Genomic DNA, 18,758 nt, shown 5'->3' with positions numbered 1-18,758 from the left:
GGCCTGGCGCTTCCTTCCCTTTCTTTCCTTTCTACTCCACAGCTATTCCTTTCCTGCTTGGACGACTGCTGCCCCCAACGGGATGGAGCCAACATCAGCATCAGCGCCATCTGCGAGACGGAAGGGCAACAAGTAGACAGAGTCCCATAGTCGTGTGCCGGTCAATCAGCGATAATGTGCAGCCGCATACAGTAAGTGCCTGCGTTTGCGGAACTTCCTATATATATGGGACGGAGCCAAAGATGAACAGAGCAATCTGGTGGCGGAGGGACAACGCTGGTAAAAACCGATCTACACTGTGTGGCCTGCCGAACGAACACCAGTGCCCAGCGTCTAGTGCTGTGAATGATTGCGGAACTTCCCGTGCAGTCGCCACCGACGGGACTCTCCCCCTACAAAAATCTGCATTGTAATTAGAAACAAATTGAATTTGTGATAAGAAACATTGTAAATTGAGTAGGAAAATAAAGGGGATGCACAATAGGCCCACATGGGCCGCAGTGCACAAGGAGATGAAAGTCTCCGGGCCCCACTTAGCGTAACGTAACGTAAGTCGGTCTTAAGGTTAAAGTCAATTTTTTTAAGTCTGACTTAAAATTTTTAAGTTGGTTTTAAGATGATGTGATCGACCATAAACAATGATTTAAGGTAATAAGAAGTCGGATTAAACGTTAAATGTACGTTTTTTTCTAAAATTTCATTGTTCCTATACTTTAAAATAAGCAAGTACGTACATTTTTAAATTTTTTAACTTTCTAAAAGTAAAAATTTTAAGACCGACTTAAAAATTTTAAGTCTGACTTATAAAAACCGACTGAAATTTTTAAGCCCGACTGGCTAACGTTTCTGGAAAACTAAAAGATCGTTTTAGTCTTTAAAAGGGGAAAGCCGAGGGTTAATTTGTGTAGATTTCTTAACGACTGTTGGATATTTGTTGAAATTTTTCAATCGGCATCGCAGTCGAGAAGAAATAATACGCAACTTCTATGCTTCAGCAATGTTTCGCCAAATTTATTGGCATTATCAGCCTGTAATGTACAAAGAAAATGATTTGGAAAATACAATTTAGTTTGGCGGGAAAATTACAATTTAGCTTTGCGTGGAAAAATTTGAAAAATTACAAGAAATTCTTAAATTCACGATGATCATACGTTACATCTTTGTCAAAAAGTAGCAGCAATAGAATAGAATAGTTTTAGCCTTTCTTAAGTATTTTTTTCTTTTCTCTTTAACATAAACTTTTATATATTTTTTATAATTGCTTCCAAATTATTTATCTTTTTCAACAAATATTGCAACAGACCTTATAATTTTATTTGTTAAAAAAAAATACTTAAAATAGAATTTTAACTCTCTAAAATTTTGTATCTCATATTTAAATAAAAATTAATGACACACAAAGAAAAGTGACTAAACTCCCCGGCCCTGCTTTTTCTAACTCCTTTAATCCTTTTTAATAAAAAAATTATTATTTTCTGGACCAACTACACACCCAGTCTATCCTATATTCTGCCAATTATGTCATTGAATGGTATTATCTAATCGATTTTATGTTTTATGCAATACGTCTTTCATAACCATTTCTTGTGAATTTCCGTGAATTTATAAATATAAATACTCTGTGCTTGCATATAAAACCTCTTAAAATGTCGTAAATATTGAATTAACAACAGTTTACAACAATGCATGGATGATTATATATATGAAGCTAATACATATATGTACGCCTTGGTAAACTATTAGACATATGTATGTATGTATATTGCAAGTTGTTACTTGAAACATGCGACAAGGTAATACGAGTCATACGAGACATGCACGAGCATAATGTAAAAAAATCTGCATTACAATTCACCCCATAGAGGAGACTATTTAATTTTACTCACGTTCACTTCTCTCATCTGTATACCTGTTCCCTGTAAGATATGAACGACAAAATACTTTGAATCTCAATCTAGGTGTTGGAGCTTCATAATCCACAAGATATTCATTCCGTGGCTGTGATCCTATTTTCGCATCAGTTGCCACGTTAAATCTCTCCGTATGTAAATCTTATCCATTCCCTCTACCCATTCTCATCCTGCCATGGGACTTCCGCCAATGCAGAGTTCTAATCCTAAGAACGGCTGAGAATGTATTTGTATGTTGGCTGTAGTATATCATTGTCTCATCATTATCATGCACAACTATCGTCACGCCTCCCCTCCTACCTGCCCACAAAACTCATGAATTATTTGCTTCCTTTCTCTCCTCGTTGGAGCTTTTCGCGCGCTCGTGTGAAAGCTCGCTGTGTTGCCACGTCTTCCGGCTCCTTTAGCAGGAGTAGCTTCAATCGTTACACTTTCAGTACCCACCATATATGTACGTTACACTCCTCTCACTAACACTACATTCGCATGACCTGGTGTAATTTGGAATGTCCGGTGAATTTGTGAGCTCAACATACAGCTATTTTCCCATGGAAAAGTACACGAAGTGGGCGGTAAAAAAAACGCGGGAAGTTGATGTCTTCCCAGGGATAAACGTTTTTTTTTTTTTTTTTTTGACTTGTCTTTATTTAAGCAATCTGTAAATTTTACAATGAGCTCACTTTTGGATACAAATTATAAAGACGTGAATGGATGCATCTTATAGATGCATCCTACTAAAAGATTTGCGTTTTACAACGCATAGTTGAATAAGTCCGATGGACGAACTTTATTTAACCTCCGATCCAGGCCAAGGTCCATGGCTAAACTTCCGGCTAAGTTGTTTGTGTGACACAATAGCCTTTCCCTGTATCTCTCACAGCGGTCCTTTATTTCTTCCTCAATAGTACGAATCCCTGTATCATCGTGTACAACGAACCCAGGCACATAGAATGGAGCTCCCAGTAGTTGACGCAACATACTGTTTTGGAATCTTTGCATGATAGATATATGGCTCTTTGCAGCGGTGCCCCAAAGCTCAATACCATATGACCAGATTGGCTTTATAATTGTTTTATATATGAGGATTTTATTTTCTATGGTCATCTTGGATTTCCTGTTTAGTAGCCAATACAAGCTCCTACATCTCATCCCCAGTTGCTTCCGCTTCTTCCAGATGTGAGACTTCCACGTCAGTCGTTTGTCCAGGGTGATACCCAAATATCTGACTTCGTTGCTCTGCGGTACTACCACATCATTCAATGTGACACTGGGCGATTCTCCCCTCCTCAATGAGAACATCACATGTGTTGACTTTGCCTCGTTTGCTCTAATTCTCCATGTCCGCAGCCATTTCTCTATCTCATGCGTGTGCTCTTGAAGCGATTCCGCTGCGCTCTGTGGCGTAGGACCCGCTGCGAGAATTGCGGTGTCATCCGCAAACGTTGCAACCACGGTTGAGTTCAGGATGGGCAAATCCGCAGTATACAGCAGATACAACAATGGACCCAGAACGGAGCCCTGGGGGACCCCCGAGGCAACAGGGCACAGACTACTCTGCTCATTCTTCTGCTTGACATAGAAGCATCTGTTGGACACAAACGAAATCAGCACCGAGCAATACTCCCGTGGCAGACTCCTCCTTAATTTGTAGGCTAATCCGTCATGCCACACTTTATCAAAAGCTTGGCTAACATCTATGAACAAGGCAGAGCAATAGAGCTTACGTTCAAAGGCGAGGTGTATTTCATCGACCAGGCGATGTACTTGCTCGATGGTACCGTGACCACTACGGAAACCAAATTGGTGCCCAGGTATGAGGCATCTCTCGTTGATCACTGGGCGTAGTCGTTTCATAAATAACTTCTCAAAGACCTTTGATAGTACAGGGAGGAGACTTATGGGGCGATATGAACTCACATCTTCGGGGCTTTTACCAGGTTTGGGCACCATAACAACCTGAGCTATTTTCCACAATGTGGGATAATGGCCGAGTCTCAACACGGCATTAAAAATCCTCTGGAGGAACATGCAGCATTTAGGGGAAATTTCCTTAAGGACCGCGCCCGTTATTAGATCATACCCGGGAGATTTTTTGGGATTTATTTCATCCATTAGTGTATTCACCACTTCACTCAGTTTGAATCTTCTAATCTCTGAGACATTTTCCATAACTTCTCTCTCTTGCTGAACGATCTCTGTGCCATCACTCCGCGCATCATGGGGCCATGGTTGGAATACCTTTGTCAGATGTTGAGAAAAAAGTTGCGCCTTCTCACCATCACTTCTCACCCAATTCCCATCAAAGTTCCTCATAGGAGGGTTAACTTCCTGTGGGCTATCAAATTTTTTAGTGGCTTTCCACAGATTGTAATTTGTCGCTGCAGATGGCCTGAGACCAGCCACATATTTTCCAACCGATGCATTTCTGACTTGTATCATAAGATCTTTAAGTTCCCTCGCAGCCTGATTGTATCTACGCTTGTCATCTGGGTATCTCGTATGGCGCCATCTATTCCTCAGTGCCCGTGTTTCGCGGATTTTTTCTTGAACGTTCTTAGGGGATTTATAAACTCGTGGCCTCCCACTGAAGCTAGGCGTAGCAGTCCATGCAGCAGCCTGGATAGCAGTAGTCACCTCATTGACAGCAGCATCCAATTCATAAGGAGAATCTATATTTTGTGGAAATGTTAGTGTTTCATCAAGATGGTGCCGAAAAACGTCCCAGTTTGTTTTCTTGTTGTATAGAGTGCAACTTTTTTGTATTTGCTCCACCTCAGCTGTCAATTCAATAAAAACCGGTGTATGATCCGAAGTAAGGTCAAAACAAGACTTTACATTACAACGTTCAGTGTTAACTCCACAAGTAACAGCAAAGTCAATCAAATCAGGCTTCTTGTGCACATCAGTTGGCCAATACGTGGGCTCCCCAGAAGAAAGTCGGCCATAAGTCCTACTCTTCATCAGCGCAAGCAGTTCTCGTCCTCGTGGGTTTGCCAACCTTGACCCCCAGTGCATATGTTTAGCGTTGTAATCGCCCGCCGCTATAAATTTTGGACCCAAAGTGTTAAAGAATTCTTCAAAGTCGTGCCGTTTGATGACATGTTTTGGAGGACAATACAAGGAGGCCACAGTCAATGGAGCGCCCCAACACCATATTTCGATTGCTGTGGCTTGAAGGTAATCTTTCTTGAAAGGAGCTTTCAGGGTATGTTTGATATTTTTCTTGAGAATTATCGCAGAGCCCCCATGGGCTTTGCCATCTGGATGCCTTGTATTATAAACAATATATTCAGGGACGCGTACATAACTTCTACATGTAAAATGGGTTTCGGAGATTAAGGCAATATCCACGTCATTATCGTGAAGAAAACTCTTCAATTCCAGTGCACGATTGCAGAGGCTGTTGGCGTTCCATATGACCAATTTCAAAAATTGCGTCATCATTGAGAATTTATTTTGTCACGAATTTTGTCAACAATTGCATCATTGTTGACATTTGTTCGGTGAGAGTTTTCATCATTTGTCTAATTTCAGCCATGTCATTTTGTTGTGTTGTCATGTAATTTGTAATGTGTTGATCAGCTGGGTTTTGATGTTGTGTTTGTGTGACGCCACTGAGTACCTGGGAATATGTCAAATCGCTTTGTTGTGTAAATGTACCTTGATTGCCTGAATTTATGTTTTGCCTTGGATTCTCTCTAGCATTCGTTCGCGCTTGTCTCACCCTCTGCCGTAAATCCGGATATGCTCTACGTAGCGCCTCCTTGTGTACACTACAGCCTTTGTAGTTCGCCGGGTGCTGTTCTCCGCAATTCACGCACTTAACGGCTTCATCGCGGGTCTTCCTTGGGCAATCCACCGTAGCATGGGAGCCTGTACATTTGACACACCGTGGAATTCTATTGCAGAACGCTTTGGTGTGCCCAAATCTTTGGCATTTTGTACATTGTACCACTTCTTTTCTGGCATGGGGCGGATGGACAGTGACCACATAACCTAGAAGTCTTTTGACGGCATAAACTTCAGCATTCTTGGGTCCTGACTTTAAGTCAACGAAGAACATCGGAAGGGGATGCTTCCCGACTCTGTGTTTTACATTATGCACATTTGTAGCATTGTGTCCTAGCGCTGCAAGAGCCGCTTTAATGTCATCTGTTGAGGTAGAGTGGTGCATACCCTTAACAACAACCCGGAAGCTGCGTTCTGATTTCATCTGGTAAGAGTGCATTTCTGTTTTGTTCTCCTTCAGCTTCAATAGTAGAACTTTATAGCTCTCAATCTTGTGAACTTGGATCTTCACGGTGTCATCTTTTAGAGCCTTCATTGAATAGTCTTCGCCGGCAATCGCTTTGACCACAGCTGTCAAGGGTGCTGTGATTCCAACACGGTAGACAAAAATTGGGGGTGGTTTGGGTTTTGCTTCTTCAGCAGATTCTGTAGCATTAGAACTAGAACCTGCTTCGTCAATCTCTTCAGCAATAGCCTCATATCTGTTCTTCGTGGGGACTGAAGCAAGCCAGTAGTCATCAATTTTGGTTTGCTTTGTGGGACGATTTGGTTGTCGTGACTCTTCTCTTCCTCTTTTTGGCTGTGATAGGTTAGGTGTTGAGTCACTCGTGTCCATCGGTACGCCAGTCATGGTCAATTTGTTATATAAAGCTTCTGTATTTGTCTCAACAAGCCCACGGAAATTTTCGCGCGCCTCCGTGGACCCCTTGGACCTAAAATGATATGCCTCTCAGGCTTAATCCAAAGGATATATTAGAAAAATTCCCAGAGCAAAAATTTCGTCAGCCTTTCACTTGCCTGTCAGTAGACGTCACTAGGGATAAACGTGGGTGCCGAAAGAAGGGGTTTTGAGTGGGATGAGGGTGGAAATGTGAAAAGCCAGCTATATCCTGGCTGAATTACACACACCCCTATTCACTTTGATGTGTTGTTGGAGGTTAACTCCCATTTGCGAGTGTGCAAAGTGCATTTAATATTTTCTCTCCCTCCCTCCCAACCCTTTAATTTCTTAATCAAAGACAGAGCAATGAAATTGCAGCTTTATATGCTGTTACAACCGACTTTCAGTGATGAATATCTCCCAACATATAATTGCCCCATAAGAGTTACTTTTATGGGTACCACACAACACTCATATTTAGCAAGATTGAGTCATTCGTTTTTGTTTTTTGCTCACTCGCTCCTTCGTAAAGTAATGACGCAATGTCGAAGGTTTAAAATTAAATTGCAATTTAAGGGTTGAGGTGTTTGTTGGACATTTAGTTTTAATATTTTATTTAAAGAGCTTTTCAGTTTCTGCTGGAAAAATTGGGTTATATCGAGGGCTGCATTGTAAAACCGGCTAAGTCGGTTCGGAACTCATACCGACTTAGCCGGTTTTACAATGCAGCCCTCGATATGTGAGTTTTACGTCTGAATATTAATATTCATGGCAATTTCGTGGGAAATTTTACTTTCCAGGAATATTTGTAAGTTGTGTAAGCTTATTTTAAAATCCACGGAAAAGCAATTTTATTAATAATTTATTCTTATATTACAGTGCATCCTACACAAGAGCTTACAAAGCTTAAAATTTTCTAGGAAAAATTGAAAATCTTTTTTTAAATGTCAACTAACACTGAGAAAAGAAATTAATAAATTACTCACCTAACCAGGGTTGGGTGGTATGTTTACATTTTTACATTTTACATGTTTTTTTCCATTTTTTTCTTTACATACTGTATCCTCAAACCTTGAAAGATACGATGGGGAAATTATTAACTTACGTCCGGCGCGCAATGATCAAAAATTTGACGGGATCTTGCGGGCCGGGTATCTTTTCCTGTCCTCTGGGGGGCTGGAAATTGGCGCTGTCCTCACTCACGCAGCAATATTCCGCCTTTCACGGCAATAAAAAAGCACTTTTACATTGCACGAACAATTTAATAAATTAATTTGAACAGAAAAGCTCCACAATTGACTTCACTGGAGCACAGGACGAGGAAAAGTGGAGATTCTTTTACAAAATTGCATTCTCTAGCCCTAATTTTGTGACATAAATTGAATGGTGGGGGCATTGTTTACAATTTTTATGGCACCCCAAAGTTGAATAAAAATAGATTAAAGATAAATTCGATAATGTTTTCAGATTTGATATTTTTCACAAAATAATTCAATTAATCTTCACGCTCACACGTGAACACATACTTTTCTTTACATTTTTATCTTACAAAAATAATGTAAACAAAAATATTGGTAGCAAAATTGAAAAAATGCAACTATTTTGTAAAATTATGTAAAAAGTTATTTTATTCATTTAGACAACAAAAATCTTGATCAAAGCCAAAATTGTAAAGTAAATTTTTATACACACCTTCGCGAAAAGTTTTTTTTAGCATTATCCAAAAGTATTAAAATACAGATAAAATAACTTGTTAAAGGTTTGTAAATTTTAATATTTTTATAGGAATATTTTAACAGGTTAAAAGATGACTTCTCACCTAAGTTTCTGACCATAATCAGTAATTTTTTCATTATTAAGATTTTTAATACCTTTTAATAAAATGGACAAACTTTTTACAAATTAATTTTTCAGTTAATGTAAAACAACTTCTTGATTTAAAGACTTTTAGTTAATTAGTTAAATTAATTGTAACAAAGAAAAATCAAAATTTAGGATTTTTCCAATCATTTCTCCCTCAAATATTGTTTTTACAATCCTTTACATCTTTTTTACATTCTTTTATACTTTTAATAATTTTAAATAATTTTACACGAAATTGCCCAACTCTTCACGCAACATTAGAGAGGTTTAACGATGTTTAAGGTTGAACAAAAAACAATGGGTCTTACTATAATGAATACGATTTACACAATACTACATCCCTTTCCCACCGCATGCTCTCATGGTGATGATGAAAAGGGAAGAAAATTGGGTGAAGAAGACCTCTTCATTTGGGCATTATGCCATTGAGGTGCTATCGTGTGCCCTAATCAATTTCTCTTTCCCCACTACTAACATTTAATTGCTTCCTGGAGGCGCACGTAAGTGACCCCGGAGGTAGCGGAGATTGCCAAAAGGAAGTTTTGTCATCGTGTCACTACCTTCTTTGTCAGTTGAGTTACACACTCAATGTGCTGTCTGTCCGGGGAGGTGGTAAACAATCATGCCCATGGCACTGTGTGGAGATGAAGATACAGGGAAGGAGTGAGTGAGCAACCCAGGCTCGCGGGAAGATGTAATTCCCGAGGGTTTTGGGGGTGTGTTGGGGAAGGAAAAACAAGGTGATGGAAACTTGTTACTTCCTTTCAACTACACGCAAACACAATAAACCATCGCTTGCGGGGGACGCTCTTCGTCATCTTGAACCATTTCTCAGGGCACCCGCCGTGTGGTTCCCTTTTGGGTGGGCGGATTGCAGGGAGTGGGTGGGAAATTCTCAGAAATTCTCCGACACGCACATTTATTTTGTGTCGAAAAAATTTGCCACCCTCTAATGATAGTAATTTGTATCCCGTGTGCGACTTCCTTGTTGAGCCATGGGAATAAATCACATGTGATGCGAATGTAATGTACGGACGGAGGGTGTGAAAAGAGGTGCGTACATCTGCAAGCCGATGTGGAAAATGTCTTAAGGAGAGAAAATTGAGAGGTGAAAGCAGCGCACGGCAAAGGACGCACGTACTATTTATTAAAAGGAAATGAGGGACACATTACACGTTATACGTGAAAAATATGTCCCTGTTAAGCGAGCACTTTTTGATCCATGATTGCCACATTTGCTTCCTCCCTCCCCAATGTACTGTACTACCATCTTTTACAAATCACTTATCGTGTACGAGGAAGGTGAAGGGAAATTAAGTAAATAAGCAGGTTAACAGGTGAGAAAGAATTCATTTCAAGTACCTAATCAAAAAGATCCTTAACTTTTCTCATCATTAATTGAAACTTTCAAAGAGATTTCAATGTATTTCCGTCACATAAATATTTTACTAACCTTTTACTTTTCTCTCCACCCCTCAGCATAATTTCTCTTAAAAGACTCCTTGTACCTCCACCTCCCTGCCCCCCACAGGTGTACTTCATTAATCGATTCACTTCTTCCATTCCATCTTTTACTGGTCCCCATGGTAAAGAAGTAATGGAACTTTATAGCAAGGTGCGAGGACATTTTATTGCGTTTGTTTTGCAAAGAGCTTTTTCTCACCTAAAGCAAAAAGGAGGGAAACCCCTTTGGGAAAAATCACACCTTCTTTTCTCAATTCAATATGCCTTTCCCGAGGAAAAAAAGACAATTTTCGCATTCCCCCATATTTTTCAAATTTATTGAAATACCTAACATACACATAAGAGAATAATCGAAGAGGATGAGGGGGGGGGTGAAAACTTCCTCTAAGAATAAGACGCAAAGGAGTTTGTCGAAAGCAATGCCAAAAAAATGTTTTGGGGGAAATTTTCATTCTCAGTGGTGAGGAAAAGTTTCTACTAATTGATACTACAAAATGCTAATAGTTTTGTGGCGCCTTTTATGCTGCTTCTATGCACACAATCTGCTTTTCTGCTTTCATGTAAAACTTAATAAGTTTATTAAACATTTCAAGTAGAAATATAATATTTCATTTAAAGAATTTGAAAGTCCTGAGCGAAAACCTTGGTCTGTGGTTGGGCCTTGAAAGTCAAAGCTAGAGAGTTATTTATGGCAAATTGTCTAACTTTAGTTTTATTTATTTAAAGTTTACACAGAAGTGGATTTAGTTTTTTGGTCAGAAAATTGTCGTTTGTTTAAGAAAATGTTTTTAATGGAAAGAATTTTCCATTTTAATCAACAGAATGCTTTATTTGGTTTATCAGTGGATATAAATGCGTTAAAACAGTACTACAAACATAAAAATTCATATTTAATTTAATAGAAAATTTATCAATTAATTGAATTTATTTTTCAAGAACTTTTTGAACAACTATACGAGAAAAGAATTCGTGTTCTCTTTACATACAAATTAAGAAAAGTAGTTGTGAGGTATACTGTACTTGTTTTAATTTTAACCCATTCCTGACTCCTCTTAGAATTCTCTTTACTTCAAATAATAAAAATTAAATTTTATTTGTTTCATCTCAATTCACATAAATATTTTAAGGAAATAATTAAGAAGATTTATCAAAAAAATAAAAGTAAATTGCTCAAAGAATAAATTTTCTTTATGAACACGCCGAATATGGGTTAATTGAATAAAATAACAACACACAGAGCAATTAAACACAAAAATGTAGCTTCTGGTAAAAATATATTATTGATAAAATCAACAATGGTCTCTTCCTCGAATTCTCGCAAGAATAATTTTGCGTACCTAAATAAAGTTTTAAAGTAGGTAAACTTTATATAACAAACTTTTATTATTTAATACGTGAAAAATATTTGCTAATTTTAGAGAAATTCTTAGAAATATTTTTCTTATTAGATAACTTTTTTCTTCTGTTCAAATAATATTTAATATATTTTTTTTGTTAATTTAACACAGTTTGATCAAATTTTAATGATGATGTATTTGACCTTCTGGATCGTACGATAGGGGATTTTTTTAGGTTGAACACTCGAAAAATTAAACTTGTATGTTGTAGAACAATACAATGTGTGCTTTTTTAGCATTTTATTTTCCTACCTCGTGTCGTAGTTTTACACGCGGAAATTCCCCACTCAAGTGTGCCTCACTGTGTAGCGTCACTAGCATCATGAGTCGAGTCTGCTATAAAACAGCCATTGATGAGCTTGATGGCATTAGTCACGAGCTTTAATTCCACACGGAAAGTTAATTCGCTGTGAAAATAAGACTTTATACGCTAAGATGAAGACTCTTGCTATTGTTCTGCTTGCACTTGTTGTTTGCGCTGTTTACGTTAGTGCGGGTAAGTTTGGAAATTTTCTTCTTTAATTAATTAAATAATTAAATTTGGGCAATTTTGCATTCTCACAGAGGAACAGCAATGTGGTCCAAATCAAGTATTTAAATATTGTGGAAATGCCTGCGATAATTATTGCGATGGACATGATTGTGGCCTCAGGTATTTTAAGTGCCCCGATAAATGTTACTGCGTCGATGGATACCTTCGTAACAACAATGAGGAATGCATTCCAAAGGACCAGTGTCCTTAAAAAATATCCATTTAATTGAAAATTGTAATTTTAAATTATTTTTTTCGATGTTTTTTTTTTATTAAAATGAAAATTAATTAATTTCTTTTCATCCCCCTTGAATGGAAAAATCTAAATTTTAATAAATTTTTTTTTGAACCTTACTTGTTTTAATAGACTTTATAAGCTTGCAGACAGATAGTCTTATGCACTAGACATAGAGTAAGTCCCCCGCATGTAACCAAAACTAGTTCTTAAATTATTGAAGGGATCATTAAAGCTTCAAAATAAGCGTGGTCATTTTTTGATTAAAGAAAACGGTGATCATTTTCTCTTATATCAATTTTTCTGATTCTTCTTAACCTCGATATCTTATAGACTATTTACACTAACTTATTTCTTCGTCAAATATTTACTTGTCTTTTTCATGAGAATTCTTTGGGATTGATATTTGTCAATCAAATAAAGCTTAATTTACTTTTAAAAGAGAATCTAATGATCTTTTGTTGTAATTTCATTAATTTATTTTACAATCAAATATTGAATTCTACGAAGATCTGTCTTTTGCAAAATACCTTCAAATAAATCAATCCAAATAGAGAAGACTAAAAGAGAAAAAAAGCTCTTGTATAAAACGACTCGGTTAACTTTTATCAGGTGTTCATTAAACTTCCTCCATTGCATCACTATTCAAAGATGCAAGAGACCCCACCCACAATTGGATTTTCCTCATTTTCCTCCATTTTGCAAAATTCCACAGAGTTCTCGCGCTTTTCCCCAAAGGAATGGGTTCTATTCGTATAATATAGCAAAAGTTTAAACTTTAACTTTCTATTCACGCGACGCCTTTAATTTTGCCAATTGCCAACTTGGCAAATGTTTCTTCACAAACTCCCAAACATCCATTTCTCTGGTAATGTTAGAAGTGGAAAGTTATGGGTGTGTAAAGGAAGGAGGAGGTGGGTGCCAGGGATGCAAAAGTAGGGGAAAAGGGGTGGAGTATTTCAAGTGGATGGAAAGTTGCAAATTTACCAAATCGATTTTCGACAGCGAATAAATTAAACGTTTTAATTATTGAATTTCTCCTTTGCCAAACAATTTTGCTATGTTCCTTTTTCACGCTTTCTCTCTCAAAATGCCTTGTATGTACATGTATGAATGTATATAGTATGTAGTTGCAAAGAACAAATTTCAGTTGCAATTTGTAAAACGGCCAAAACGTGTGAGGCGGAAGAAGAGAGTGTGCAATTTTGCCAGAAAGTTCATCAGCTTTTTCTAATTTATACATTCTCTGTGCTATTTTTTTAACAACTTGGAAAACTCATCATCTCTCACGCCAACACAATTTTATGGTCTAGCACTACTACCATATCTAAAATAGAAATCTAGAAAATGCAAGTGTTTGGTAAAAAAAGAGAGAATTTGAGCATAGAACCTCATTAAAATATGTGAGCTTCATTATGTGTTTCGTATGATGACATTTCTCACAGTTAAATCTTATGTAAATTTATGTGATATGTTAAATTTTAATCTCATAAATAGAAAAAGCTTTTTATCTTGCTATTCTTACGCATTCTCTCACTATCTTTTTTTTTTTAATTTGCTTTATTAACTGAAAATCACAATTTGCAGTCTTCAATTTAGAATCTAATACCTAAAACTTTATCCACGTGTACATTTTAGTATCAAATTTTATTAAATTGTAATTAAAAGTAAACATCCTCCTGTATTACAAAGCATATTTGATGAAATTTCATCCAATCTACTTCGTTTTATCTACGTGCATATATGCTCTCTACACAAATTCAACTTTGGCAATTTCCCTTAAATTCAAATTTATTAGATATCTTATATAAATTTTCTATATCCATACACTGTTGTTATAAAGTTTCCATAAAGTTCACAAATACTTCACTTTCAAATTATTTTAGCTTCATTGAAGTATCTAATATTAAATCATTGCTTTGAGAATTTTCGAATTTTCTTTGCAAAATAATTTTGAAATTGTTATATATTTCCCTCCTCAGCTCTCTTAGCTTTTAAAGCTCTCCTATTTTATTCGTTGAGTAGGGGGTTAAGTGTAAAATGAACTTTTAAGCAAATTAATTGAGAATGAAATCGATAGTTTGTTTAGAATAAGAAAATTAGATATCAATCACTTCATCTTAAAACCTTCGACACATGAGTCAACATGAAAATTTCACCGTAAACTTGTATGAAGCTTCTCTAGGAGAAAATTGTAAAGGAACCACAAACTCATGAAAAGTTCTCTCTCATACAGCAAGTAGTTGAAAAGATGTGGGAAGATGAAAAAATGGAGCTTAACCAAGAGGTAGGTGCTCTCAGTAAAAACTTTACTTGTTTAGTTTGTTCTTCTAAAAGTTCATTGTACCGAATTTCAGTCAAAAGCTCACGTGGTAAACACGTAGTGTAAATAAAATGTGGTTGTGTGTAAGACTGTGAAAATGTATAAAAAGTATCATGTTCTGATGTTATTTTCTCAACAAAAAAATGTGAAAGCTCTTGTGAGCTTTTATCTTGGTTTTCTTCTTATTTTTTTCCACTAATTCCTTTTACGTGAAGGGGATACTTTACAAACTCTTAGGCGTCACTTGATACAAATCTAATATTTGAAATTTTAACAGTTTCAATCAGGAGGTATATTTATTGCACTCATAACGATTAAGTCAATATACAACGACAAATCGCTTTAATAACTAACGATGCAATGCATTGTTAACCTCATTCCGATGATAAATCAATTTGTTCTCTATATGTAGAGAAATCTAAATTGATTATCTGATTGCATTCTTAATTAATTTAGTAATGTTCATGAGGTGTCATGGCATGATAATTAATTCACTGGAAATCTCTTAAAATAAGTCTTAAAAATTATGATTAAAATTAACAGAAAACCATTCTAATATTTTTCACATATTTTATTAATTAATTTCTAAAGAGAGTATCTGATTTTTAATTAGTTTAAATTCAATAAAAAATATCTTTTGCTTCCGTAGGCAAAAAATTTACTAAAGAATTCAGGAAAAGCTCAAAAGCTCAAATTTTCCAAAAAAGCAAGGCAATGAAAGGAAGCAAGAGTTTCTAAAAAAGAGTTGTAGGACGAAAACAAGTGGAAAGATTTTTAACTGATCCTTAAACCCTTTAGTGACTTTTTGTTCAGAATCGAACAAGACTCCTTTATTCATAATTATATAAAATAGCCAACAATGGGGCGCTCTTCAGGTAATTTCGGTTAAAATAAAGATATCCTGCATTTAAAACCTATCCAAACATTCCTAATCAATTCTACTCACATTGAGAGTATCAATCCCTCCTTATACCCAAGGAGAGAAATCGCTTGAAAATAGGGAAAAGCTTGATGATCTCTCCTCTAATCTTCTAATCTTCCTGTAATAACAATTATAATTTTTTTCTACTTCCTTTGCAAAATGGCCATATTTCCTAACCTTTCTTTCTTCTCGTCTTTCCACAACAGCTTTTCCCTTTTGATCTCAATATTTCCTCCGTGTCTTACACTTCGATAATTAATTCACAAATCAATAAAAAACGTGGAGCAACTTATTTCACAACTTTTCTCATGTCGCTAAACTCTTCTTCTTCTAAACTAACCTAACCATACCCTAAAGTTAGCCCATACAATTTGAATCTTCAACACTTTTAGTTTACCCCACTCTCCCGTATGTTTTAAGAAAATTAATATCTAATTCAAAGGGAGTAGATAATATCATGAGAAAAGCATCCGTATGTTGTGTATTTGACTGACATGAGGCATTACAATAGGAAAATGATATTCAATCTTTCTCTCAATCTCTATTATGCTAACTTACCTCTTACTTTGTCTGCACCACCAGAGACACATGCAGGCGCAGTTGTTTGTTATCTCCCAATGAAAATATGAAATGGCGCAAGTTGAATTAAATCCGCTTTTGCATTGTATGTTGCACCACCGAAAAAAGGGGGGTAGGTAGAGGTACCCATTTCCATATGAATGTGACTGAATTTCTGGGTGGAATTTCAACGTCGTGAAGGGGTTCGTGTTCCGCATTGGGGTGATGTCATCGTTGCACGATGAATTTATATGGTGGTGCTGGTAGATCGAAGGATGAGTTGATAGTTGACGGAAGTGGAAACACACACCCCACATTTCCTATGACGAAAGAAAATCCATATAGGTTGTTCCCCTCACAGCGTAAGCATTAGCCCCATGAGGTGACTTTTCCCACAGGAATTGCAATCCATTGTCTCCATGTGCAAGAGGTGTGTGTGTGTAGTTTCCCATGTGGAGGTATTTGAACGGGAAAGGATTCATTGTGCTCAGGCTGCATGCAGGGAGAGGGTCGTGAAGACTTTTTCTATCCACCCACCCACTCATTCTCGTATCTTTAAGTTCTTTTGTACTTCCCTGCCACGTTGTTTACATTTTTTCTCATCTCTGCACTCTATCGATCACACGATACAACACGGAATGTTGTGAGCTTTCTGCATGGAATATACATATGTATAAGAGGTATATATGGTGACGATAGTATGGTACGGAGGAAGGAAAAACACTCGCGCCAGGCGCACAATCGATGAAATTGCGAGAGTGGTGCTAATCTGGTAAATCTAATCAACACTCTCACGGGAAGACAGAATGCCGGGGAGGAGGTATGCAGTGTTGGCAGGAGGGTGAGTGACAAAATGGGGTGTTAGTGGGAAAATATATAAATTACCAAAGTGGCTTATGTGTGCTGAATACACTCATGTCTTGAAGGATTCCTTGTCTGGATGCGAGTATGTGTACAGTACACACATTGTACATCAACCACCTGGCGCCTCCATCGCCATACTCTCACTTTGTGCTATATGTGTGTACACAAACCCCAATGGTGGCAGCATCTCATTAATTTCACTCTCTTGTGCCACTTTCTTCTCACTCTCGGCGGCTTTTCTCGTTGTGTTTTCAACATGAACCCTACCTCTCCCTCCCCCCGCACTCTGGAAGTGAAAAAGCATCAAAAGTTCAAAAATTTTCTCAAGTATACCTCGCGGTGTTGGCAATAATAAGGCAAAATGTCTCAAGGATGTGTTTTTCTCTTTATTATTCCGCTCCAGATGCAGCAATTATGACGATAATAATACTAAATACTATGACTTTTTCATATAGTACAGCATGGACAATATATTAAATGTAGCATTAATTGTCATTTGAAAAGCATTCTAATGTCATATTCAACATGAATTTTCAGTTAGAATGAATAGAATTTAATTTTAAAATGTCTTTAGAATTTTCCTTTCATCAAAAGTTTTAGATTAATTACAGCAAGAGAGACGGTGTTTGCAATATTTTCTTCCCATGAAAAGAAAGCTGTATTGCAGTTGATTTTCAACGGAAAATTTGAAAGCTCCTCCAATTGAGCTTTTTCTGTTTAGTATGGTTTTGTCTTTCATGAATATCGATTTATTATATAGTGTTTCCATTAAGAGAAATATTGCGCCAACGAAGGCATTGATAAAGAAACTTCATTGAGGTCGAGTGTGTGAGTATTATTCTGTAAACGTATATGTATATAGTTTGCCACCCCACATTGCAGACACAAGGTGAATATTTCATAAGGGAGTAGCACATTTTCACACAATTAATATTAATTTTCCCTCCAAGACGGAAAGCACACACATGAATATTTTATCTTTCCATCGTATATGTTAGTTCACCACCCCACATCTTCGCGCCCATCCGCAATCTTCTTTGGGGGAGCTTTGGTCTTCACCAGGCATCCCCTTAAGTACACAAACACCAAGCAATTTCCATCCCACCAAACAACACACAACGTGGAGGGAACATTTAGCCAACCTCTCTCAGTCCTCACCCTCTACAAAGTCACTGACGATCTCTCATATCCTTTCGTAAAGTCAATAGTTGGCAAAACAAGGATGGATCATGGCCGCAATTTCCTACAATTCAACCCCTTTTACCTCGGGCACAATGTTGCCACGAAATATCGTTAATGCTTCACAGTTTCAAACTAAAAACATACACAAACATGAACAATTCATAAAACACCCCCCAAAATGTCTCTTCAACATTCTCTGTGGTGTGTTTTAATTAAACTTACCCTGTTGATCTCCTCGTTTTTCTTTTCTAAACCTTTCATATAGAAGATACTCAACATACATAGTTGTATACAGTACATAGCTAAAAGCACATGTTGAGAAAAAGCTCAATATAATGAAAAATTTTACAAAGTTACATTTGAGAAGCTTTTTGGCTACAGGAAATGAAAAGACAGTATCGTTAGTCTTTTTTTTTTTAATAATTTTTAACTTATTTTCCAACTAAAATTGACCAATTCACTGCTCTGAAGACGAAGCACAAAAGAGTTCTTGTTGTTCCAATAACTTTAAGACAATCCCTTTTACAAGAGATCTGAAGAAAAAACTTCATTAATAGGGCAAGAAAAAAGCTGATTGAACAATATTGATCAGCATTAACCATTCTTTGAGTAATTATATAGTTTCTCTTGGGTTTTAGCACCACCTCCACCACCTGCAAGATAAACAGAGAAAGGTGATGAAGAACAAAAAAAATCCATTCTCCTTTAGAGAGCATCGCTGTTAAAAGTTTTTAAATGGGATGAAAGAGAAAAGGAAAAAAGGGGTTTGAAATGAATGCGATACTCTGAATGAAATCTTACCTTGTTGGTTAAAGGGTGGAGGTAGAAGCGCAAGAAAG

General features: G+C 36.9%; 2 protein-coding genes across 2 annotated transcripts in view; both read left to right on the top strand.

Moving 5' to 3' along the window:
* The window catches only part of LOC129786570 (nuclear pore complex protein Nup88), an 850,897-nt gene that overhangs the window by 361,700 nt on the left and 470,439 nt on the right, over positions 1–18,758 (top strand). The gene's annotated exons all lie outside the window — the stretch shown is intronic.
* Positions 11,665–12,189, top strand: LOC129786633 (chymotrypsin inhibitor-like). The gene is made up of 2 exons (XM_055821755.1): positions 11,665–11,799; positions 11,868–12,189. Exons 1-2 carry the CDS (start codon positions 11,739–11,741, stop codon positions 12,044–12,046), a joined length of 240 nt encoding a protein of 79 aa, XP_055677730.1. The 5' UTR covers positions 11,665–11,738; the 3' UTR covers positions 12,047–12,189.

This window comes from Lutzomyia longipalpis, chromosome 1 (genome assembly GCF_024334085.1).
Source record: "Lutzomyia longipalpis isolate SR_M1_2022 chromosome 1, ASM2433408v1".
NCBI classification, from domain to species: Eukaryota; Metazoa; Arthropoda; class Insecta; order Diptera; family Psychodidae; genus Lutzomyia; species Lutzomyia longipalpis.
This window is presented reverse-complemented; position numbering and strand designations above follow the sequence as displayed.

Coding starts and splice junctions, on each gene's coding strand:
- LOC129786633 (XM_055821755.1), top strand. CDS start 11,739: ATGAAGACTCTTGCTATTGTTCTGCTTGCACTTGTTGTTTGCGCTGTT. Junction 11,800..11,867: donor CGCTGTTTACGTTAGTGCGG/GTAAGTTTGGAA, acceptor GCATTCTCACAG/AGGAACAGCAATGTGGTCCA.